This window comes from Abrus precatorius, unplaced genomic scaffold (assembly GCF_003935025.1).
Source record: "Abrus precatorius isolate BTA unplaced genomic scaffold, Abrus_2018 Scaffold2, whole genome shotgun sequence".
Taxonomy (NCBI): Eukaryota; Viridiplantae; Streptophyta; class Magnoliopsida; order Fabales; family Fabaceae; genus Abrus; species Abrus precatorius.
In genome coordinates, this window is record NW_020874362.1 from 4,286,637 (window position 1) to 4,313,005 (window position 26,369).

At 32.5% G+C, this 26,369-nt stretch overlaps 2 protein-coding genes across 4 annotated transcripts; one reads left to right on the forward strand and one right to left on the reverse strand.

The window, feature by feature from the left end:
- The first annotated feature begins 235 nt into the window (after positions 1-235).
- On the forward strand, positions 236-6,330 carry LOC113857966 (BTB/POZ domain-containing protein At3g50780-like). 2 transcript variants are annotated; one of them, XM_027490328.1, is made up of 4 exons: positions 236-688; positions 835-896; positions 1,315-2,233; positions 4,960-6,330. In XM_027490328.1, the coding sequence occupies exons 3-4, from the start codon at positions 1,586-1,588 to the stop codon at positions 5,938-5,940; spliced, it is 1,629 nt and encodes a 542-aa protein (XP_027346129.1). In that variant the 5' UTR covers positions 236-688; positions 835-896; positions 1,315-1,585; the 3' UTR covers positions 5,941-6,330. The 2 variants fall into 2 exon arrangements, with proteins under 2 accessions (XP_027346129.1, XP_027346127.1); XM_027490326.1 differs by having other exon boundaries at positions 330-896; positions 4,960-6,329.
- A 9,315-nt stretch (positions 6,331-15,645) lies between these two features.
- LOC113857710 (BEL1-like homeodomain protein 4) lies at positions 15,646-23,627 on the reverse strand. 2 transcript variants are annotated; one of them, XM_027489849.1, is made up of 6 exons: positions 23,206-23,421; positions 22,400-22,975; positions 21,567-22,318; positions 20,099-20,484; positions 18,999-19,059; positions 15,646-16,628 (listed from the first exon to the last, which is right to left on the reverse strand). In XM_027489849.1, the coding sequence occupies exons 2-6, from the start codon at positions 22,872-22,874 to the stop codon at positions 16,050-16,052; spliced, it is 2,253 nt and encodes a 750-aa protein (XP_027345650.1). In that variant the 5' UTR covers positions 22,875-22,975; positions 23,206-23,421; the 3' UTR covers positions 15,646-16,049. The 2 variants fall into 2 exon arrangements, with proteins under 2 accessions (XP_027345650.1, XP_027345649.1); XM_027489848.1 differs by having other exon boundaries at positions 21,567-22,975; positions 23,206-23,627.
- Between the last annotated feature and the right edge of the window lie 2,742 nt (positions 23,628-26,369).

Genomic DNA, 26,369 nt, shown 5'->3' on the forward strand with positions numbered 1-26,369 from the left:
CTTTACTCTTTACACTATCCATCATTTTCGGTCCCATATACTGCTAATGGTCAACAAACCTTTCAAGATTTAAAAAAAATGAAAAAGAGAAAAAGAAGAGAGTGCATTTTTAATTTAGGAAAATACTAAATTGAACATACTTAGTTCACATGCTGGCACATTACTATTATCAAGTCTTCAATCTCAAAACATGACATGAACCTTAAATAAAAGGGTGTACTAAGCATTGCACCGTGTAGCAAACTTGACCTTTACTCTACATGACGGTCACTCCCAGCCTAGAGAATCCAACAACGGTCCCTTAAAGCAACTGGGACACAGAGAATATCAGAAAATTATGCAAAAAATGAAACTGTGGTCTCAGTTCTGTGTAGTGTAGAGAACAACAAAAGGAAAAACAGAGAAAAAAATAAAATTAAAAGTCAATTACTTTTCTTTTTTCTTTTCTTTTCTTTTTTTTTTTTGGACAAATGCTGTAAATTCAAGGGGCCAACTCAGGCAAATTTCTGAGACCCACAAAGGTACAAAGACAATCATCAAAAGCGAAGAACTGGAAAAGTGGAAACACAGGCCGCGAGCCATCATCCATTCATTCCTACATCCTCTTCCTTCTCTTTTGCTTTTTATTTTTCGGGTTTTGTGGTGTTTCCCTCTACTTTACAAATTAAAGAGTGGATCACAGTCACAGGTAACAAGTTTACAACTCTATACTATACTATACTGCACTGCACTGATTGTCCTCTCTTGCTACAACTCTCTGTTTACTGGTTCCCTTCATGCTTTGCACTGTGGCTCCTGTTTAATCACTTTTCACACTCTGTGGATTCATTTTAGTTGGATTGGATAAAGACATGAATTTTCAGAGGTTTCTCATATGACACCATGTCTATGTCCTGGTAAGTTTAGTGCTTTTGGGGGTGTAGTGACTAGTGTCAAGAGAAAGGAACCATTTTTATTTCTTTCTTTTTTATTTTTGGCTTTTTGCTCTCTCTCTCTCTCTCTCTCTCTATTTATTGTTACTTGGATGCTGATCTCAGCTAGAGGGTATTCAGGGAGCTTGAGATGAGAACTCTTCGGTTTTACTTTTGAAAATGCATTAATACCTTCTTCTTTTTTTATCTCTCTTTGAAGGGAAATTAAAGTAAGGGTGTAACTAGTTCTGCTATTCTGGTTGAGATTCAAATCCTTTTGAAAAAAAAATGAAATAGCATTGCTCATGTTCCATGCAATTTGTGTGAAACTGCAGTGATTTTTTAAGGGTAGAGATAGATCAAGTTCAAAGATTGTAGCTGTTGATTTTGTTTGTTTCTGTAGTTATGAGGGAAAAGCACAGTATTCAAAGGGAGAACTGAACTTGCGGAAAGAGTGGAACAAAATTTGCCGAGAGATTTTCATTTTCTTCCCCTTGACTTGACTTGACGTGCAAGTACAACCAAATCGTTGTTTGTTACATAGGAGAAAGCGAGGGTTTTGTTTCGTTTTTTTATTTTTCTGCTTCCACTGCATCTTTTTCACTTCTTGTGATGCTATCATATCTTGTTCTACCTTTATTAGCTGTGTTACTGTTATTGAATCCTTGTTAGACATGGCGGAAATTAGGCTTACAAGGGCAGAGCGAGGCCAAACAAAGGTTAAGAATGTTCCGATAGCTGTCACCCCAGAAGGATTTTGGTGTTGCCCTTCTCCTGTTGTGTTTCAGAAAAGCCTTAAGGCTCAAAATCCTCTAAATAAGCCCAAACCCTCTTCACCCCCACCAAAAACTAGTGTCCAGAAAAAGCCAGTGCCTGTGGCAGTGAGTGAGAGAAGAGGTGCTGCACCTGCACCTGCACCTTCAAGATTGATGCTTTCTGATGATCAACAATGTGCTACTGCTCCAGAAAGACCGCCACCTACTACATCTGTGGCTGCAGAGAGACCCCCGAGACCCAAAATTGAAACTTTGCCGAAAAAGGTAGCTATTGAGTTTGGTGAACCTGGAACTTGTGATATGAAGGTGGTTTTATTAGGAAAGCAGGGTTTCTCTGTCAAGTTGAGTGTGCACAAGGATGTTCTGACTGAGAAGAGTAGTTTCTTTTCTGAAAAACTCTCTGAACAGTCGAGTTTAACATGTCTCCAAATTGGTGATTGTGAGGATGTTGAGATATATATTGAAACTGTTGGTTTGATGTACTGTAAGGAGATGAAGCAGCGGCTTATGAAGCAAAGTGTATCTCGCATTCTTCGAATACTCAAGGTAATGTCCCATCTTTGTCTTCCTTTGTTGTTTTTCTTTAATCTACCTTGACTGCTGTTACGCACTCCAATGCAATTCTGTTGTACAACGCATTTCTGAGGATGAAATATGTGGTGTGGTGTTGCTAATACTCATTTGTTCTTGTAGATATTGTGATTTTGAGATTGTCTATGGTGTCTCTGTCTGCTTATTTGTTATTCTGTAATACCGTCATTGCTTGGAAGCATAATTTTAATATTTCTGCTTAAGAGTAATTATACTTCGGGTGTTGAATTTATTATACTCCTCTCATTAAAATTTATTGGATTTCAAAATGAAATTAATTAGAAGTTGCTGTAGTGAAATGAAACAGAAACTGGTGCGTTACAGTTGTTTCAAGAATAGTAATTTCTTAAAGGGCGATTGGTAGGTGCATTTTTCTTGGGAGGCCTTTATTGTTTTGACTACATGATCGCTTTTCCACTTGGTTCTTAAAAGAGAAAGTGCTTCCATTATACATGAAATTTATTAGGTTGTGTTTGTGTTTTCTATGGTAAACAATTGGATACCATATACTGACAGTTGACATGTGTGTCAATTATTCTAATCCTCATGTAACTATGTAACCCCCAGACAAACACTCGTTTTATATTCTAATGGGGAGTTTCTATAATTATTCTTATCAAGTATGTACTTATGTACTCTTCAAAGGTATATGCATAACTATCTTGTAATGCATACTTGTATGTAAATACAATTGACATGGAAAGATCAACAGTTGCATTGCAGAGTGGAGTGTTCCATGAATGAGAACTGTAGTGATCATCATGATATAATCATGGTGTCACATGGGGTGTTTTATTTTTCCAAAAACAAATAGTAGATTTCTGAGGTAGTTTTTATTGCCACAACATCATATTATTGTTGTTGGTCAAAATATTCGGAACCTGTCCCTACAAGGTTTGATTATGAAAGGCTGTGGCTAAAATCACTGGAGTCACTTTTACTCTATAATAATAATTCATTCATCTCAAATCTGACTCATTATTATCCTTTTGCATGTGGAATGAACTGTTTGCTGTTCTTCATTGTGTGAATTTTAATGCCCTACTGTTTAGATAGCATACACCATTAAATTAAACCCATTCATACTTCAAAGATCCTTCTTTTTATATCTTATTTTCTTTGTTGTTCATATTGATTTTGATCCCATTTGTGGTATGTTTTCCCTAAAAGTGGAGGGGGCTCAATTAGATCCAGAGGCAAGCCCCAGAATTTGTTGGTGATCATTGTTAACACCATCTTTCTCAGCAAAAACAAAGAGGTTACTTCATAAAGAAAAGCTTGCTGTTACAGGTTGACATAATTAATACTCTATTATGCACTTAAACACAGTTCTTAATGGAAAGCTAGTTTTTGAAGATGAGCTAGCATTGAGGTCAGAATAAAAGAATAAAGTATCTAAGTTAATGTGATCCTTGCTGTATCTGCCGGGCATTTTACCCCATTTCTTCATATGTTTTTCTATCTATGCGTATATTCTACCACAATAATTCAAATATGAACTATTATGAAATGCTTTCATGGCTTTTCGGCTTTGCAAAGATGTAACTGTAAGGGATAACTTCTTAGTGTCCAAGTTAACTACTGCATCTCGGGTTGTTCCCCAGTTTTGTTGACTTGACGAACCCAACTAAAATTTGTGGGTTGATTTGGGTAGACAAGTCAATTCGGGTAAAACTTTGGAACCCAATGAAATATGGGTGAGGTCGCGGGTTTGGAATGTTAAAACTCAACTTAACCCAATAGACCCGATGACCCATCACACATGAATTTTTTCCTTATTAACTCTGCTCCATTTTGATTTCTTGCGTTTGTTTGAAGTGAAGAATTAAAGATTGATAAGTGATTTGATATTTTAATTTTTAAATAGTGTATTGCTTTAAGTTGTGAAGATGAATATTGAATTTTGTACTTCTTATAATATTGAATTTTGTACTTTATAAGAAGTTGTCAAAGTTAGTTGTTTACTTTGTATTACTTAAACTTTTTATTTTAGATGAATATTAAACTATTGTTACAATATTATGTTTTGTAATGAATAATTTCTCATTTGGTTTTAATAGATATGTTATTTGAGATGTTGGATTAGATCATCAATCATACACAAAATTTTAATTTTTCTATAAAATGTTGTAGGTACTAACATAACTACTCAACACATTTGTGGTTGGTCACCCGACCAACCACAAATGTGTTGAGTAGATATATATATATATATATATATTTTTTTTTTATTTATTTATTTTTTTTTTTTTTGCCAAAACAAACCTAAACCACCCATGAAATTTTGATCAAGTCGGATCATTTTTTATATCAAAACTCACCCGACCCAACCCATGAACACCACTAATTTTGCATCCCTAGTCTCTGACTTGTAAATTTTACAAATTGTTTTTTGCTTGAATTTCCATAAAATGCTGGATCATAGCATGTATATGTTGCTTAGCAATAGAATACCTTCCCCTTGATCAATAAGTATAAACTATAGCACATGAACATGATATCCAACTTTATGCTAGGATTTGTGAAGAACTTGAATTTATTTGAATGAATATTTTATGATCATCATATGCATAATTTTTATTTTTTTTTGTGTTTCTTATCCCTAGAATTACTTGGTAGTTAGCATTTGGAGAAAGAGCTGTTAAATTTATTTTGACAACCTAAAAATATTATTCCCTCAGGTTGCAGAATTCCTTGGCTTCAGCTCATGTATCCAATCATGTTTGGAGTACTTGGAGGCAGTCCCTTGGGTTGGAGAGGAAGAAGAAGAAAAGGTGGTCTCAACTGTCCTTCAACTCCAAGCTGAAGGAATTGGGGTCAACCCTGTACTAAAACGAGTTTCTTCTGACATTTCTAATGTCCCAAAAGACACTCTTTCCCACATCATTGAACTTGTTCTCAAAAGCAATGAGGAAAGAGGTCGCCGAGAGATGAAATTGATAGTCCTAAAGCTCCTCAGGGAGAATAACAGACTTCCAAGCTATGCACGTTCATCTGACATCTGCAATGACAGGATTTATAGATCATGCAAAACCTGCTTGGATTCGTTATTGTCACTGTTCAAGAAGGCTGCAGAACCGGCCTTTGCAGACAAACCAAGTGATGACCGGGACCACGTGACCAAGCATATAGCTCTTGAAGCCGATAACCTGTCATGGTTGCTTGAGATCTTAATTGACAAACAAGCGGCCGATGAGTTTGCACTGATGTGGGCAAACCAGCAGGAATTGGCTTTTTTACACGAAAAGCTGCCAATTGTGTCGCGTTATCACGTTAGCTGCATTTCTGGAAGACTATATGTTGGCATTGGAAGAGGGGAGCTGTTGCCATCAAAGGACACACGCCAGTTGTTGTTACAGACATGGCTCCAGCCTCTAATGAACGACTATAACTGGTTACAGCATGGATGCAGGTCATTTGATAGGAAACTTGTGGAAGAAGGAATTGGGAGGACTATTCTCACCTTGCCTCTTGAGGATCAACAAAGTATTTTGCTTTCATGGTTGGGGAGTTTCTTGAAAACTGGTGATAGTTGTCCTAATCTTCAGAGAGCTTTTGAGGTCTGGTGGAGGAGAACTTTCATTAGACCTTATGTGGAAAACCAAGGTAATGTTGCTGTGTCAGATAGTTCAATTTCAATGCTGCCAAAGCAGCACGAATGATAGCATGTTTAGATTTACGCCGAAATCATTATGGATCCATGCTCATTACTTTACTAGATATAATTCATGCGTGGATCCATGTTTACAGATTTTTCAATGTGTTTGCAGACACTGAAAAAAAGTGTGAAATAGGGTCAGTGAATATGTTTGAATGGTAGTGGAATTTCACTTTAAATTAACCAGTTTGAAGAATTGTAAAGATGTTTGTTGATTGCAGAATGTGGATTAACCTCCTGCAGCTAACAAGGTAAGTAATGGGACGTTTCTTGTGTGCATTGCATGAGTTGACTATGAATTCTTTGAGGAAGACCTCATTGAATTGATATTTCAGTTGTGGGTTTTTGTATAATCTCTTTAAGGAAATGGAATGGAAATGAATTTAGTTTTTCCTGATGAATTTCGTTCTCTTGTTTATTTCTACCTTAGCATTGTGGTATTCAATTTAATGATTAGCTTTTGCCTTATTTATTCTTGTTTTCCTACGGCTTAACACAGCAAGTATTAAAACACAAGTAATGGTTAGAAGGTAGTGGCTTCTTATTTTACTTCTCGAATTCCAAAACATTTTCAAATAAGTATTATTTATTTCTAGCAATTTTATTAAAATCAGTTTAAGTTAGTTTTAAAAAAGAAAAGTATATAGGTACTATTGCAAAAATAAATATTTATTATATTTATATATAATAGTTTTAAATTTTTTGAAATCAATCATAAAAATTGATAGTTAACAAACTATTCAAAATAAAAATATAACTACCTATTATCTCTTGTGCCCAAATCCCCACCATAACCTTCCATCTCAACATAACCTTACCCATAACGTGCATTTGCATTTGGTTAATGAGACATGATTGGATAGATTTTTGTATGTTTGCAGAAACTTTAGGAGAGCTGTGGTATTAAAGGCATTTATTTAAATGTTAAATTCTTCATGCCAAACAGTCACTAAACATTTTCTTCCTTTTAAACTCGTCCGGGCATAAGTCACTAAATGGGTATATAAGTTCATCTTTTGTGTCATCAATCATGTCGTAATAAAATCCTTTCATAATGACCATGAATAATATATTACTCTTTCAAAAAAGGATTGGCGACAAAATAGTATATTATCAGAACTATGAATATTTTTGGGTTCAATAAAAAAGGATTGGCGACATGGAACTGAATAAGACTTTGCTTTGGGTCCTAGAACTGAAAACAGGACTTGAGTTCATATGATATGTGATGTTTAATTCTTTTGGTCAACAATGGCATGTTATATGAAAAAGTCACTAGGCCAAGATTACCTCCTCAAGCCCGGGCTTTAAGCTTTTTAAAACAATGTTTTCAATCATGAAACTATTGTGTGTTTGGCCTCAAAAAAACACATTGTTTGTTCGTGTTTATCTTTTTAATCAACAGAAAACCATTTTTTTAAGTACACAGATGTTGACTAGGCCTTGGGCCTTGTCCTAACTCTTAACATTTTATCTTAGCAAACTAGTGAAATTGACATAACGGGAAAGTTTACCAAAATGACGTTGTTTTTGTTCACTTACTAAAAATGACTTAAAAACACAGGTTATGAACCCAAAGAGAGTGACAGAAGAAAGCCCAGCCCATTAGGATGGAAATACTAAAAACTAGTCAACACACACAACCACGTCTGTATAGAAAAAAAAAAAAAAAAACACCACAAACACATGTGTGTACGTCGACTAAAGGAAAAAAATAGATAAAGGCACATGTATGAATAATAAATTTAACATTTTCCCATCAATATTTTTACATCATCTTGATACTTGAAAAATAAAATAAAAATAAAGGTCATCTTGATGCTAGTTCTTGGAAAAATAAAGACAAAGAAATAGTTTGTTAAAATGTATAATTTTGTTGCTATCTTATAAAACAAGTGGTAAAAATGATACAAAGAAAATAATAGATAAATATAAGAATAAATTCCAAGGCTAAATTACTCTTACAACCGGCAAGTCTTGATTTAAGATTTTAAAACAAAATTTTAAGATTTGATCCCCACCATTGATATGCTTGTAAAGTTGATGCTAGAAATGAGTTTTATTAGATGAAATTTATTGAAAACTATTAAATAATGTGAATCTATTTTTTTTATTCAATGAGTCTTATCCATAATTTAGTGATTTTTAATAAATTTTAATTAAGAATATTAAATAATGTGTTTGAAAAATTGTATTAAAAAGCGTGAAGCTTCTCAGGATCATGTATGATGGTATATAAAAACTTGTGTGTACACAAATGAAATTAGAACAGCACATACATTTTTGTGTGGGAACATGACAGTATCTGTGATTGTAAATTTGTAATTTGTGTCTCTCATTATGTTCATGTCAATGTGAATTATATCGACCGTACGATATGTGTGGTATCTACTTGGTAGCAGTACATGAGTGAAAAAGGAGAATTTCTGGCAAAGATGCTCCAAGTTTCTTCACATATGTCTATGTATATGCCTCAGCTTTCGTTAATTTAGACCATAGGTGACGCTGTAATTTTATGCCTCAGTTCGGGTAAGTGATCTTATTTGTATATATTTTGTATTTAGACCAAAGGAAATAATCATTATGGGCATATATAGATGGTTGGTTTTAATTTCATGTGTCCTACTCGGAGCTGTATCTGTCTCTAAACCCCCAAAAGTGAACACAAAAAAGCGAGGGACATTCCTTAAGTCTCTTTCGTAGATTTCATGTCCACATCACACATGCAGCGAGCAGAAATTAAAACTACTTTTAGTTTTACTCTCTTTGTGAAATGACTATCTCATGGGAATTCCAAAAGATACCCTTCATCTTCTAAGTTTTTAGCTTCGCGGGTTCTGAATTTATATATTTAAATTGAAAGTTCTTATTACAAATGAAATACGCACGTCTGAGATGTTTAAAGCTACTCTTAGTAGCATTAGAAATAGCACACGTCCATGGTGGGTAGACCTCGAACTAAATATGCTATTAGTAATTTTAGATACTTATAAAATCAATTTTAAGAATTAATGTTAACAAAATTATATTATTATTTTTTCAGATGAAATTGAAATTAAAGTTGCTTTCTAATATTACCCACCTACTACAAAATCGCAACGGTTTCAAAAGTAACCTGAGCTGAGAATGGAAAAATCAAAATAATCAATTAATGTGTTAGATACCGAGAAAGATTGAAGAAACATTCAAACTTGAAAGTTGCATAGAAAAGGAAGAATAGCACACTCCCCCCCCCCCCCCCCCCCTTATGAACAGTATTGGTCAGAGAGCTGCCTCCATTTCTACTAGCTTAATTTCTCCGTTTGTACATGTTCCCTCTTAACCCTCTCAAGACATTGTCTTTGCCTTTTCAATGTTTATTTGTACGAGTTAAATCTAGATTCTCTCTGCATGCATATTTGCACAGAGAATTAATACTAAAAGCCTGGTTTTACCTATGAACACCTCTATGAAACTGGCATGATATAATATATGGTTTAATTAAACGGCTTTCTTCAGAAGGACTTAAAATAATGCACAGTGGTCCTCGCCTGACTCTAGATGAATGTGCGCTTTGTAGGCCCTTCTAAACCCCACCTCGCCCGTAGTTTTTCATAAATTCAATCAATGTCATTTATTTTTCGAAACTTTACTTTTACCAAAATCAAAGTTTCTAAGGTTTCTATATTTTTAAATTTTGGGTTAATTGGTTTGTTGATTTGTAGTGAGTGCACTTAATGATGATCAAATTGTCTTCATCAATGACAGAATGAGTTTAAGAGAAGTATTGGGTTATCTCTCCTTATTCAACCAACACGTAAAGATAAAATAGAGAGATAGATTGTCACATCATCTAAATAAAATTAATAATGTAAGCCATCTCCATCATACAGCAATATTATTACACTTGTATATTACTTTCTACAAGATCAATCATGCATGCATCAAAATAATTAATATTTTTCAAAAACAAAAACTCATAACAATTAGCATGCATCCGTGTGTTAGATAATATTTTGTTATTCAAATGATCCATATGAGTTAGTATTCGTAATCGATTAGGGGAAGAAATCAAGAAAGGGATAAGGGACCAAAGTGAAGAGGAGCTAGCAAAGCAGAGCAGTGTTAAACTCAGCAAAATGATTACGAGATAATGCTGCTAGCTAGCACTGGAGGAGAAGCAGAACCGTACTCCCTTATCGGAATTTGCAACCATTGTATTTTCCATGGAAGAGAATTGGTACCACCACGTGGGCTATCCAAAGCCAACGTATCTAAGCCACGTTCCACTTTATTCTTTACCTAATTTTTGCATAGGAGATATAGGTTGGTCCATGCCCAAAACATAATTAATTAATATAATAATAGTTTCTCGTGTGATCGAGTTTACATCTAAATTTGAAGCTGTGCTACATTGACTATTCCTTATTACCACATTATTCTCCAAATAAAAATTTGTCTCCCGTGTCTATTTTAGGTGGTTAACAATAATTATTTAGGTATAATAGTGATAAGAGAAGAATTTATAGTTGCTTTCATCTCATTTTCTTGATTAATTTAAAAGAATTATAATTGGGGACCCACCTATGGGGGCATATGAGGTTGTGATGAGTAGGTTGTGTTTTTTGTGGCAAATGGGAAATGGGGGGCCCAGTCCAATTTTGGTGTCATATCTTCCCTGCAACATGCTCATTGGAGCTCAGAAGAGTGGGGTCCATATCAAAGTTTCGTCCTCTTTCATTCGCCATTGAACGTTAAGTTATTTGTTGCACAGCTGAGCCACATAAGACAAATAAACCATTCTCTAGGGGTTGTAGAGGTCCTATCTATCTTCTCCTTTTCGCTGCGTTATGTACTATATAAATTTATGTAGCATGTCAGATTATATATTATTTTTTAATTTTTTGTGTATATATTTAAAAATTAATTTCTAAACATACTACTTCATGTAGTTTCTTTCAGTGGTTAGACATTATTTCTGTTAATAAAATTGTTCATGAATCTATAATACCTTGTCATTCTGCAAAGGACCCTGCCTTCTCCATCTTCGTGTTAAATGTCAATGAACCAAAGACCCTACTATCTCCTTCTTGATGATGAATGTGAATGCATTGAAAATAATATGTTTACTCACTTAAAGCTTGATCAACACATCATTTTCTTCTTTGAACACGTCGCCATCTCATGTCACAATGAGAACACAATTAGTAATTAATTACCATAGAAATTTTGTAATTATAAATAGCAAAATAAAACTAAACTACCCACCAATTAATTGACTCAAAGATAAGGGCATTCAATTTCAGAGGCTCGAAGATAAGAGCATTCAATTAATTCACCATTACTTCAAATTCACAAATACCTTATTTTTTGGTACAATATAATGGGGAGCCAGGTTATATAGCGAGAGCGTGTGCACAGGCTCAGCTCCCCTTGATTTATTTTATGTAACTAATATTACTAAATTTATTAGTGTTTTTAGAGATGATATTATTTTCTCACTGTTGACATTTAGAATTATCTACTCTCTTTCTTTTAATATCTTTGTATGTTTTTGCCATTTCTTATTATTCTCATTTTGTTTGAATATACATTGATTTAGGGATTCTAGGTTGTTTAATGTAATTTTGCTAAAAAAAATTCAAATGTTACTATTGTATTCATTTTAATAAGCAAATAAAAATAATTAAACACGTAAATCAATATATTTAAATTATTTCAATTTAACTTATAATTTTGCTCAATAAATATCATTATTTTAAATATTAAAAAGAACCTTAGTTCAGATAACCATAATAAATTTGTATGATAAACTTTTATAATTACTAAAAAAAATATTTGTAGCATATTTTTCAATAAATTTTTTCAACACCTTATTCATTATTAATTGGATTTTCTATGTATCCCGCTTAAAAATAGTAGGCCCAAATTGTATTGTAAGATAATATGGAATTTAATAAATTAATAATGAAATGTGGTGAAGAAAAACATGTTAGCATTGTTACTATAAACAGTTATCATTTTTCAAGGGATGAAATTTATCAAACATTAAAATTGTGTTCAGGAGTATACGCATATTCTAATTATAAAACAAACTGTTGGTATAAATTTAAAAGATTTACATTAATAGGATGATATACTATTTCAATCTTTGATATATTAATAATACATATTAATACAATATTTATCAGTATAAATATAAATTTATAATGTCTATACTAATAATTTAATTTTTATTAAAAAAATATATTAGTATAGGCTAATCTAATTGACTAACTTTTTACAGTGTATTATTCAAACTACTAATATTGTTCTCACATACTAAACTTAGCCCTATCGTGGCTTCCTAATAAATAGAAGCGGATGGTCCATAGATCAGAAACCTTAGACATGTTCTCTCTGCACAGCCAAATATTCTGATAATCTATTAAATTGAACACTTCAGGGTCATGTTGGGGGATATTTTCTGAAACTAAATATTAAAGACAGTGACATTACTGAACCTCTGACCTTCTATTAGTAATTCTTAAATAAAATTTTTAAACATTTATTGTAGCTTCTCTTAACTTTACAGACTAAAGCTGCAATTTATATCTTTTTTTTTTCACAGCTTTATTTGTAAACTATAAACTATCTAGCAAACTAGTGCAACATCTCAATGAAAATCCCAAAACTTGTAACTTTATGAACTAACTCAGGTGAGAGTTAACCATGCATGTGTTGTAAAACAACCTTGTAAATTAATTTGAGAGGGATAAGAATAGATATTAGGTGAGAAGTGGTTGTTACTTTGTTTAAGGTTTTGTTTTGCTTTTACGGAACAAAAATGTGAATTTTGTTTACCTATACAGATGAATTCCCGTTATTACTGTATTCTACCCATTATTAGTTTTGTATATTAGAAACGGAATTAACAATTAAGTTGTAGTTGGATATATGATTAATCCTCCAAAAACACACCCCAAGTGTGAGGATTTGATTTTTCCCTTATGCATAAGCATCCAATTATGAAGCTTTATTTAGATTTGAAGAGAAGTAAGAATGACAGGAAATAAGGTGGAAAGTGGTACGAGAGAAAAGAAGAAGGAATATAAAGTAGGATGAATTTTTAAGTTATTTAAATTGAGAGAAATTAAGAAAAAAAGATAAAATAAAAGTTAGAGATTTATCGATGTTTGTTTGTTTAGATCAAAGAAAATAAACTCTAACTAGTATCTTTAAGATTTGATTAATGAATTAAAAATATTTTTTATTAAAAATATTATTAATATATTTTTTTCATATTTTTAATATATATTGACATAATCTTTATTCAAAAAAATTTTATTTATTGATTTTTAACCATCCTTAAAACATTGACATGCTTGTTAAAAATATGCAAGTTACACTAATTAGCTGAAAAAAGTATGCAAGTTGTACTAATCCAACAACTTGTATTAATAATATGCAAGTATTGCGTTAGCATAATTCTTATGTACAAATTAGCACATATACACTATGGTGCACTTTTTGTTCACACACCAGTTGCGTATGATTTTTATATTTTGTCTTAAATACAATCTTTCTTACATGCTCGAATCATGCTTGTTTGAATATTTTTCAACCCAAAAAAAATTGTGTAAAAGATAATTTGGTCTAGCAAGGTAACGTATCTTTGTGGTGTTGATTCCAAAGATTGACAGTCAAATCAATTAAGGACACTAGAAGGTTCAGTAAACCTTGTTTAGTGCTTAAAATTGACGTACAAAATGCATATGATTCTATAAATTAAAAGCATTTGATTCAAATAATGAAAAAAATAGGTTTTAATGAAAAAATGCAAAAATGGATGAGAGCCTGCATTGTTTTTACTACTATGTTAATCTTGGTAAATAGTAGTCTATTAAAGAGCTTAAGTTATAAAATAGGATTGGCAAAAAGATCCCTTACCCCTTTTCTTATATTTGATCGTAGTTGATGAATTACATAAATTAATAGAAAAGGCAAAGGAGTCAAATTTGTTAAAAGGATACTTAGTGGGGAAAAGAAAACTCGTTATCTTTCATTAGCAATATGTAAATGATGCTTTGTTCCTACTAAAAGAATTTTACAGTGCTTTAAATTAATATTAGACTTTAAACTAAACTTCAGTAAAAGTCAATTAACGGCGGTAAACTCTGACACAAGGTTATTGAAGGCGATTGAAAAGTACTTTTTGGACCTAACTCCAAATATGTCTTAATATGGCACCTCTAATAGATAGTACGAGGTAAATTAAGATTATTGTAGTGGAATAGCAAGATGACTTTTTTATTTGGACTAAAGAAGAGTGTAATTGATTTATTCTTTTAATCAAAGAATGCTACCAAAATTTATTTTTATTTATATCCGATATATTTTATAGTGATTTCATTTACACTTCAAAAAAATTCTTCTATCCCCACCCAAAATAGAGTAATCTTCATAAAAAAATTTCTAAAATGTTATCTATGTTCATTTCCTCTTACATAAGAAACAAGAAGCTCATATATTTGTGTTATAATGAAATCAAATCTTTCTCTTTCGAAAGTAGAATAACAAATTAAAACATAGTTGTGATGAGGATGAAAAGAGAGTGATAGATGTCTTTCTCTTTTTTCTTAACAATTTTTTTTTCATTTCCTGAGTCATTCTTATTTCAAGTTATTTTTCAGTAATTCTTTGTTATTAGAAAATAATTTTGGAGTGAAAATCATTTGTCTTAAACTATAAATCTCATCTCTTGCAGGTGACTACTATTTTGTTCTTTGTAGTTGCAATCATTAGCATAATACCCACCGTTTTAGTTACTAGTTTTATCTTATCCAATATTGATGTAAATACCAATATCATCATTCTCATTTTATTTTGTGAGTGAGTTGGAAAAGAAAAAAAAAGTTGTGACCTCAAGTTCCATCAAACAAAAATGTAATTCCATTATTACAGTTCGTCAGTAATACATGGATTCCTTGGAAGTTTTTGGAAAATTTTAGAATCCTTTATTGTATTCCGTTTGTCATTCCAAAACCCAACAATTTCTTGACCATGTTAAATTAGCTAAGTGAACATCAAGCCTTTTTATCAACAGATGTATAAAAGAAGTGTTATAAATGAGGTTAAACAATCTTTTTATTTTCAATAATCCACTTTTATATTATACTACATATTCATTTCACTTTTTCATAAAATATTTATTTGATGCTTTACAAGGATTACAAAAAAAAAAAAAGCGTTAAAAAAAACGTGATAACTTTTTTTTTCTTTAAACCAGCACCTTTATATATTACACTATATAAAAACTAATTTTTGTTTTTCTTAACCTTTTTTGAACTTGTCTTTTAAAAAAAAATTAAAAAAAAGCTAAATACAATTTTAAAGAGATTTACTTTGGTATATAATTTGTCAATCATATTTTTGAAATAAGAGTATTTTTTGAAGTTATCTTAAATTGGAATATTTTTAGGTGTTAGTTGTATTTCTATTTTCTTAATTTAACCTTGATTTAAATTTATATTTTAAAGTATTGATTTTTTTTTTTAATTTTAAAAAATTCCATCTCTTTAATTAAGTCTGATTTAACATAATAAGATTTTAGGCATTAATTAAAACATTTATTCATTTTAAACTTGTATAATTTGTTAAATTTAAAATATTTTAATATTATGATAAACGTGTACTAGTTATAAAATTAAATTAAATTAAGTCCTATTAAATTAGGGTACACAAGCAAATAAGAAATGAAAGTGAGCATCTGTTATTCTATTAATTAGATCAAGTCCTATCAAATTAATTAAGGTACAAAACCTTAAGTACATATATGAGATAGGAAAAAAGAAAATAGAAAACATCCTACTATACAATTTTACAAATCACCACAGAGCCTACCTTGCTAGCTAGCTGATTGTCCCACATAAGGATACGTTTCTCAATTTGTATTCCATTTTTCCTTTCCCTCCATAAAATGCAAATTAAATTAAGAGGGAGGGATTAATATAAGAGAGAAAATAAATAAAGGAAGGGAAAATGGTTTCTTTTGATATATCATATCATATTATTATAATATAATAATAAAGAGCAACCTCCTATACGTATCATTATTAGTTTGAATAATATGTGAAGTAATATAGGGAATTAAGTTTAAATGGCTCCAAAGTCCCTAACAGAGAAAGGGGTTTTCTCGGGCATGTTCCCAGCGTGACGTAGCCCTAAGGTGAGTGACACGTCACCAGCGGTGGTCCCAAACCTAATAAGAGTTGAACCAATGTCAGAAGTAGCAGAAGCGGTCCCATAATCCGTTGTCGTAACCAAGCTACCATGCCTACACGTTTCGTCGGTGTTGTTGTGTGGGGGCAGCTCCGAGGGTGGCACCACCTCAGAGGCGGTGGCGGCAACGGTGGTGGCGGTGGAGTTGGCTTGGTGTCTATTATTTATTGCTGCGAGTGAAGGGTCGCTATCTTGGGCATTGATATCGGATCTTTTGCCTGTTGGTGCTGTTGCTATTGTTGTTGGTGGTGATGCTGTTGGTGGTGGCGCTGTTGCTGTTGATGCTGTTGTTGAGGGCGTTGGAGTTTGTGCTGCTTGGTGGCCACTGTTGCTGCTGCTTTGGTTCCTTTCTCTCTCTTCTGCACCTTCTGCTTCTTTAAGTTCTTGTTGGTACATATCTTCCACCATGGGTTTCCACAAACGAACCCTGGCATTAATGAACCAGTTTGATACCTGGAAACATAATAACACGTTCAATCCATCTGTGGCCTCAATATAAACCATTAGTATATTGCTATTTATGATTTACAGCATGCTATGCTACATAGCAATGATACTGCTACCATGTTTTATAAATGTTCCTGAAAATGAAATTTAAATATCTAGTTAAATTTCATTCTTGTCCCATTAATTATGCATGTATCTACCTTGTGTCCTTCCCCAATTGTCACGTTGTTATAAGTGAAAACTAAAGTTACTTCTGTACGAAATATTTTACTCTACTTTCACTTGGAACAGCACAATCTGGGTTATTTAATAGCAAGAATATAAACAATTATTAAATAAATACGGAAATTAAAAACAGATTATTATTTTTGTTACTAGTTTATTCTTTATTAATTGCTAATTAAATTATTATCAATCGATATAAGATAACGTAAGAATTTTGGTATACAAATAGTAAACTAACATTGTTAAAATGAGAAAAATGTTCTAATATATATATGTATGTGGATATAGACACACTAAAAGAAGTAGAAACTAATATGCAAATGCTTGTCACATTTGGTACATGCACAACCCAAACATTTGATCTTGACCTTCCATTATCTCTCTCTCTCTCTCTATATATATATATACTATATATATATATATATATATATATATATATATATATTCTTTCCTAAAACATATTCTCCCTCGAAAGTTTATATATATAAGAAGAGAATTTAAAAAAAAAAAGAAGATAATGAATAGTATGAATAATAGAATTTTTCGATTATAAAAAAAAATTATGACATTCATTTTAATCATTCAAGATAAAAAGGAAACAGAAAAGATTGCTTTCTGACTCATTGCTATTTGTCTCTCCATGATAAATTGTGTTTAGGCCATGAAATATCATCGCTGTGGTGTGACATAAAGGACAGCGAAATGACATATTTGAATTATAATGCAATTATATATAGTATCAATTCTAAAAGACAAAAATATTTATCAGCAGTTTCTTCTTAGAAGCTAGGGACAATGCAACGTTTGACCTAAGATATCAAAAGATTCCAGACTGTCCAGTCTTTCCTCATTTCACTGACTATTATAGGGTATAGGCATGCATGTAGAAGTTAGGAAGTTAATAGGCGTTCTCTTTATCCCCTTAATTACATGTGCTCAAACGTAGCAGTAGTTTTTGGATTTTGGTTGTTCAGGGAAAATACAAGGTACACTATTAATGCAGAATCTGCAGATCATGTACAAAAACCACTGGGAAGATCCAGGAGAAAAGTACTGCTTAATGAAAATAATCGATACCATATTTGTTACTATATGTAATGTGTTTTATACATCATTGTTGAAGGCATGGAGGCATATTTTTAGTTCTCTCTTATGTCTCTGACAGTTTTTTTATGTACAAAAGAGGACATTAATGATTTAGATAGAACGTGCCAAAATCAAGAATGAATCTTATCTTACGGGACTGTGAAATTCTAAACTGGCTGATTATGTAAAATTTGAAGGAAAGTAAACTAACATAATGAATTGGCAGAAAAAGTTGTATGAATACTAATATGGCATTTATTAGCCAAGTATAGAAGGTTGTAAGGAATTTACAACGATGAGATTATGATACCTCCAAGGATCATTTATTTCCCCTATTTATGGTCCCTATCGTGTAGTTGGGAGAAGTGAAGCCAATTGATATGAGAGAGAAAAAGAGCGACAGGGAGAGTGAACGAGATTCCAAACTATCATAATTCAATTTTTTAATATTTTAAAAATTGACACAAAACAGCAAAACTTCCATGTCTCATTGCTTCTGTACTTAGCCTGCTCTTTCCATTTCAGAATTCATGTCTCGAAAGAACATATTAATTTCAGAATTAAAGTCAAGAACGAAAAGAATCCCAAGTATATTAAAAAAAGAATAATTTTTGTCAAGAGAAAAATAAAAATAAAAAATATGAAGAAAGGAAAGAAACAACGAAACCCACGTTGGTGTTTGTCTTTCTCTAAAGGGAATATAAAGAGAGAAAAGGAAACCAGAGACACAAAGCCCAAAACCATGTAAGTTGCATCTGAACTTACTGCTGGTCCCTTCTCTTCTCTTCCGTTTTACTATTATTATTATGGTTTTTTAACGTATACACATGTTAAAAATATAATATATATATATATATATATATCTTATTATTATTAAATATTTTTATTTTAAATTTCTTAACGATATTTTTTACTTTAGTAAAAGTTTTGTTATTTCTCACGTATGTGGTCCGTGTGTGTAATTAATTAAATATGATTTATTATTATTATTACAGAGGGTAGGCTAGAGAAAAATTGTCTCTATCTGGTTTCAATTGTGGAAAGCTGAGAGTGGAGGGGACGAACCTGATTTCTCGATAGCCCAGTCTGTCGTGCCAACAGATGCTTATCTGCATCGCTTGGGTACCTGAGAAAGAGACCAGAAAATGACATCAGAGTCCTTGCCTTAACCGTATAAAGAGACACCCAGCTTTCTGTACCCTTAGCTGAGTATGAAACCTTTCTTTCTGTCCCTTCGTGGGCGTGAGAATCTAAGAGAAACAAAGAAAGATCTACGTCCTAGCTGCCATTGCAGAAGTAAAGTGTATCGCTGTACACACTGACCTCTACTTTATCCCCTCTTAATCACCCAACTTAATGTGCTTATCTCTCTCTTCTCTTCAATATAACACTGAGAGAATCATACCAAAATTTATTATTATTGCAGTTAAAACAAGAGATGCCTACATCTACATGCATGTATAAATATTACTTACTACTCAGCTTTTAGCTTCCAACCTTATTACATGCATCCCAAGGACTCTGCAGAATTAATGACTGTTCTTAACCATCCTATGCGTAATGGCTTTTAGATTCCCACTTTCGGTCTTTCCCTCTGCGACTCTTTTTTACGCTTTGTTAATTAACGGAAGCTCTGCTACTTTTTTTCCCCGCTATTAATCACGGTATCTATCTATCTATCTATCTATTGTACTGTGTGTTATGCTTTTCACATTTTAAAATTAAATGTCATTTTGTCACGGTCCCTCTTGCTCCCATTCTTTCAATCATTAACTCTCTTTTCTCTTCTCCCAAGTCTAGACCACATTTCTCTCATAATTGTCTGAGTTAAATTAAATGGCATCCTTCTCATATATACAACCCTTTTATTTTAATTTTTCAACTGATAATTAGAAATTACCCCGTTTTATTCTTAAACACAAAATTTGTAAATGATGCAACAATTAATCCTACTCATTTAAGTTCTCTTACCCTAAAGGATACATATTTAATGGCATGGGGATTCACTTATATATGCTCCAAATTTTACACCTTAAATTAAAAAGCTATAATCAAGATTAAAAATATGAAGATACTCCTCCGGGTCAATTCTAAGTACGACTTGTTGTGTATGTAACTAACAATAATGAGAGAGAGAGAGAGAGATGGAAAAGGAAACGACGTACGGATGAAGGAAATGCTCGAAAAGCCAGGCTCTCAAAATGTTGACAGAACGTTCGGGCAACCCTCTCTGGGGTCTCCAAGCTTCCTGTTCCATCATACCCATTTGGTGGAACGCTCTTTGCTGTCTTAAGCTTTGTTCAAGCAACTTAAGTCTTGGGGTCTCTCCTTTGGTCAATCCTGAGGTCCCTGCCCCATCTTTCTCTCCCAGCAAGTCACAGCTATGCTTCAATTGCGCTGATATCGCATCCTTTAGACACCGAAAATGACGAGACATTGCTTTCTGTGCTAGCGCTGTGTATGGAACCGCTGCACCAAAACCCATCACCAGGTCAAATGAGTTCACCACCATATGCATTTGTTCGCAGTAGTGGCTGTATCTTCGGTCCACCTGCACAACCCCAATAATTATTTACACCGTCAAAGAGATATAATCATAATATGATTATTAATTATTATAAGATGCAATGTTGAAAGTACAACTTGTAATGGGTTGAAGACATGCATGTTCTCGTTTACGCATATTCATTGTTCGGTATGTGAAAAGCTAGACGAACCGACGAAATATTAAGGAAAGAAATGGGTACATGCATAATTTAATTAAGAATGAGAAATATGGCGGGTTAATTAACTCATGCAAATAGTGAAACATAAACACACGTGTGTGTGTGTGTGTAATATATTTATAGATGTTCGCAACTTCTCATTTAAGTGTTTGAATTTGGTGAGACATTTTTTTCTGAATTAAAAAATGAAAAGATAGGGAGGAGCATAAACGTGTGGAAAATAAGGAAACTTATGGGTATGCACAGTACTGTGAATGCCAATGAAGAGTGTGCTTGTGTTCTTTCTGTGTGAAAAAAGTTATAAGAAGATTAAATTAATAAAATTAAGAAAAAGAAAAAACTGCTCTCTCCCGATTCCACCGAATCATCTGAGATATGAACAATGACTTTCACTTCAATATTATTACGATGGGTATGGATCTGAGTGGGCAATGCCATTTCTAACAACTTGCTATGCAATAATATATATGATTGGTGAGTACCCTCCTTCTGTTTGGTATGTCTTAATAATCAGAAGAAACGTCGCTTCTTGATGGACGTATTCTCCTATAATGGTAGTGTCCCGGTTTCAAACTTTCACCAAACTCTATTTTTTTCTTTTGTTTATAAAAAACTCAAAAGACTATAAAATCTTCCTACCAATCGAATCGGGAGATTAAAAAATTGAGTTACGATTAAAATAACGATCAAATCCATACCAACTGATCCTAAGGAGTGGAACCCTACTGTATCAGCCGGCTTTTTCCTTTCTTGAATTTAAGATACTCGCTGCAGGACTGTGTTTTATTAATCAACTAAACAAATAATAAGGAAAAAAGGCAAAAGAAAGATAACCGAAGACCCTTGACTCTTGAAGAATGAGAGAGGGTAAGAAGAGCACACACAGAGAGAGAGAGAGATTACATGCCTCGTCAAGCATGGTTAGAAGTTTGACCTTCCTCCTTTGATGTTCAATCCTATCAGCCGCTGACAAAGGAGGAACATCCTTTGATGAAGAATAAGAACCGCCGCCGCCACCACCACTAGCTCCGGGGTTAGAACTAGGGTTTGAGAGTTGCCTACTGAACTTGTTCTTCTTGAACTGGCCCCTCCCAACACTGCAAAACTCTTCAAGCAATTCTTGAGCAGCCTTGACATACTTGGAATTCCTCAACACGTTAACCACACCTAAGGATGGTGTTGATGAAGATGCTCCATACCCAACATGTCCTTGCTGATTCTGTCCAATCCCTCCTTGTTGTATATGCAATGCTTGGTGGTGATGACCGGCGAGATTCTTATAAGGATATTGAGCAGAAGAAGAGGGTCCTCCTCCACTAGCTTGATTGAAATACAAAAACCCACTATCCCCCATCCTCAATTCCTCAGCTTTTGCCGCTTCCAAAGAAGAAGAAAGGGACAAGGAAAGACCTTGGCCATGGCCTTCCACAACAGTGCTTGTGCCTCCTTCTTGTGAAGTGTCAGGGACCCATGAGAATTGACCAAAAGACCCTCCAGTTGTTGAACCAGGAGGGAAAGTGGGAAGCAACATGTGAAGAGTGGAAGAAGAAGCAGAAGGAGGAGGGGGTGAAGGGGATCTGGTTTGTGGGTTCATGAGAAAAAGCTGCATGGCAGCTGCAGGGTCAGCATTAATGTTTGACATCTGATGATGATGATGGTGGTGGTTGTGATGATGATGATGATGCTGATGCTGAACCATGCTGCTGCTGCTACTACTGTCACGGCTATGATGATGATGATTCTTTGAATCTCCCAACGGTCCCAACCCAGTTAACATCCCTTGTCTGTTTCCGTACCACTCGCTGCCACCACTGCCCACTGTCCTTGTGGAGGAACGAAACGTCGTCGTCATTGATTGTGGTTGCTGCTCCAATAATTCGGCGCCGCCGGCACCGAAATTGAACATCTCCGATAACATGCCTTCGTTTTCGTACACTGGGAGGCTTCCTGATTCCTCTTCTTCTATCGGAACTAACGTTGTTTGTTGTGGCTCAAACCCTTGCACCCTGACTTTCTCCCTCCGAATCTGTTGTTGTTGTTGTTGTTGTTCTTGTGTTACCGTCGTGGATCTCTCGAACCCATTCGGGAAGTTGAAGATTCCTTGGTGGTGGTGGTGGTGGTAATCTTGGGACATAGAATTCAAATGGTGTTGCTGTTGGTGTTGGTGTGTCTTTGAGAGAATGGAAGGAAGCGATGAAGGTGTTGCTATTCCCATGTTAAGATCTTGTTCCTCCTCATCATATTCATCGTCATCATCATCTAATTCGCTTTGTAGTTAATCGAATTGATCAAGGATCAGCTCCTGAATATGCAAATCTGACAACAAACACACCCACATCATGGAAATAAAATGAAAAGAGAAAGGGGGGGGGGGGGAATGGATTTATAGAGTGAGTGAACACAAGCTCTACCTAGCTATGCCCCTCTCATTATTCTTCTTCTCACCTAAATGGTAATTACTAATTTTCCTTTAATCATCATTTTCAGTTTCCTTCATCATCTCATGTACACACATATATACACACACATATATATGTTATATGTACCTCTTTAGAGCTGAAGAGTATGAAAGGATGTAAAGCTCTCAGACATCGTTTTCCCTTCTGCGGTATTGAAAGCTTCTTCAATTCCTTCTCTCTCACAAGCACACTCTCATACATGTACATATACTCTTTCTCTCTCTGTGTTGTCGCTCTGTCGTCTGTGGTCTCTTTCTTTCTCTTTCGATCCTTTACTTTCTCTTTGTTGCTCTTTGCAGTAAGTGTTTTTACAATCGCCTTGTGGAAAAAGAAAGATGGAAGTTGCTCACAATATATAAAATTATAAATGGAGGCTTCGGGGGCGACTCATATATCTGTGTCAAAAAAAACGTAGTGTGTGTGAGAGAGAGAGAGAGAGAGAGATGAGAGAGGAAAGAGAAGCGGTCGCTGTTCTTCCTCTTCTTCGGTCTTTCACCTCCTCCTTTAGTATTTTCCCCCACCAATAATGCCATTTTATATTTTCATTTCTTCAATATTAATTACAAAAAAAATATAACATAAATATGTTGGTAATAAATTAATTGCAAGCAAAAGAAAATATTCATGCTATGGAATGACGGGAATGCCCTTGTCAATTCTAGAGAATTATTTAATAGATATACAAGGAACACATTTGTTGGAATTGCATGTCATAACGAAGAAATTTAAACTGAGGTTGTGAGGGAAAACTATATACTACCAAATTATAGGAGAGTGAGTATACAGAGAACGATGTAGTTTGTTCTAAAAAAATTATAAACTAATATTATTTTATTAGTGTCGTGTATAATTGACAACATAGAGAATATTAAGGGAACGTTGGAATTCATCTCAACGAGAATATTTTGCGGAGATTTTACAATGGTTTGATTTGGTTTTGGTAACTTGAAATGTCCATAACGCCACGACCAAGTGTTGGATTTTATTGGCATTTGAATTACGCCCTTTGCAAACCAACGCAAACTACGGAATAAAATAAAGATAAGGTCAGTACAAAGTCATCTCAATGATCCAAACTACCCCCATCTTTTTGATAGTTAGAATGGCCATAATGTCCTAGATAATCATTGCAGATGGGGTTAGGAGCCCCATAACAGGTGAGGACATTAAGGTCATTTAAATGCTAGAAATTCATTGATTAATAGCCCAAGCCATGTAAGATAGGAAAAGAGGAGAGAGAGAGTCTGATAAATAGGGAAGGCTAAATAAAGTAGATGAATGGCACGTGCCATTGGATGGGCAAAACAGACAAGTTAGGTTTAATTGTGTGGGAGACATAGCTTCTGAAAAGCACTCATAACCGCTTTAAGGTTTGGCGCTGTCACTGATAGCCATGTTCATTTTCCCTTTTGGTGAAGCCTTTGTTTTTTACAGGTGTTTTTTATGTTTAGCCTTCTTATACCTGCATTTAATTATCATCTTGGAATGGTGTTATAAGTGCAAACTTTAACTTCTAATCACTCATCACTACGGAAAATGAATGATATGCAAGCTACTCCTTGGATGAAGCCTCACATTTAATTCTATTTGGAATTAAAATGATAGTTATATGAAGAATGTTTACAATTGCGCATGTCTGCATTTTGGGTCTATTACATCAAAATGTTTGCTGTAATTAAAGGTGTAACGGCCGGTTTGTGACAAGTTTTCATGTCTCTGTTAGCTAGGAGAATAGTTTTGTTTCAAAGTGGTTTCTAAGGTTTCAGCAAAATACACACACAGAACATATATAATTAATATATAAAAAAAACCAGTATAAGTCTATTAGATTAATTTTAGGTGTTTGATAATAATAAATTGTTGTTAAAATAAATATTTATTATATAAAAATGAAAATATGATAAATCTTTTTTTTAACATTAATTAGTGTCTTAAAAGTATTAGTACAAAATAAAAAGTAAAAAATTGATATTAAAAATTATTAATATTTTTATTGATGTATCTTAATGTAATTTTTAATAAATTTATGTATTTATTTCATAACTATTATTTTTATAAACTTAAAATTGTGCATAAAGACGGTTGATAAAATCACTAATATATTAAATAATTGAGGAAATCTTATTAAGATACATATTAAAAATAAATTAATGAGTATAATAACTAGATAACTCCTTATATTTTGTTTACAATTCTTTTTTTGATAAAAAAAAAATCAAACAGAGCAAAAAAAATGTATTCATATAATTTTTTGTATCAGACATAAGTTTTATTTCCCTTTATACTTTCTTACAAAATTGGTTGGAAGAAACTTATTCTAAGCAAATTATTTCAGGAATAACTTTTAGAAAGATAGATTTTCAATGTTATGTATAATTATTTTCATATTAATAAATTTTGTGGTACTTTTAAAAATTTTCAGGATATGAAAAATTCTAATTAATAATATTTAGACATGTATTTAAATAATAAACTTATTTAATAATAAATTATTATATTTGCTACATTTGAATAAGTTAAAAATAATTAAGTCTTCGAATAAGAGCAAGATACAATCAAAATTAAATTAACTAAAATTTAAAAATAAAATAACAATATTATACTAATATATTTTTTATATTTTTTATTTTATTATTAATAATATTTAATTATTATATTAATATATTATATTATAGTTTTTTATTTATAATAAATAGAAATTATATTTTATTTAAAACTAAAAATATTTATACACGTATTTAAATAATAAATTTGTTTAATAATAAATTATTATATTTACTACATTTAATCAAGCTGAAGAGGAGTTAAATCTTTTAATAAAATAAGATGCAATTAAAATTAAATAAACTAAAATTTAAAAATAAAATAATAATATTATATTAATATATTTTTCATATTTTTAATTTTATTATTATTAATATTTAATTATTTAATTATTCTATTAATGTATTTTGTTATAATTTTTTTATTTATAATAAATAGAAATTATTTAACTATAAATTATATTTTATTTGAAACTAAAAATTTATAAAAAATAATAAAAAATGAAATAAAAAATTTAATATACAATATATATATAATAATAAAATTATATAACAAATAATATAATTTTAAATAAATTATATATAATAATATAATTTTAAATAAATTATATATAATAATATATTTTTTAATTTATCACGTATTATTTTATTGATATAAATTTTTTAATATGATACTCATAAAAATATTTTAGAGTACTATAGTAGACA

Coding starts and splice junctions, on each gene's coding strand:
- LOC113857966 (XM_027490328.1), top strand. CDS start 1,586: ATGGCGGAAATTAGGCTTACAAGGGCAGAGCGAGGCCAAACAAAGGTT. Junction 2,234..4,959: donor GCATTCTTCGAATACTCAAG/GTAATGTCCCAT, acceptor TTATTCCCTCAG/GTTGCAGAATTCCTTGGCTT.
- LOC113857710 (XM_027489848.1), bottom strand. CDS start 22,874: ATGGGAATAGCAACACCTTCATCGCTTCCTTCCATTCTCTCAAAGACA. Junction 20,485..21,566: donor TTCTAACCATGCTTGACGAG/GCATGTAATCTC, acceptor GGGGTTGTGCAG/GTGGACCGAAGATACAGCCA. Junction 16,629..18,998: donor CTGGGCTATCGAGAAATCAG/GTTCGTCCCCTC, acceptor TTATGTTTCCAG/GTATCAAACTGGTTCATTAA.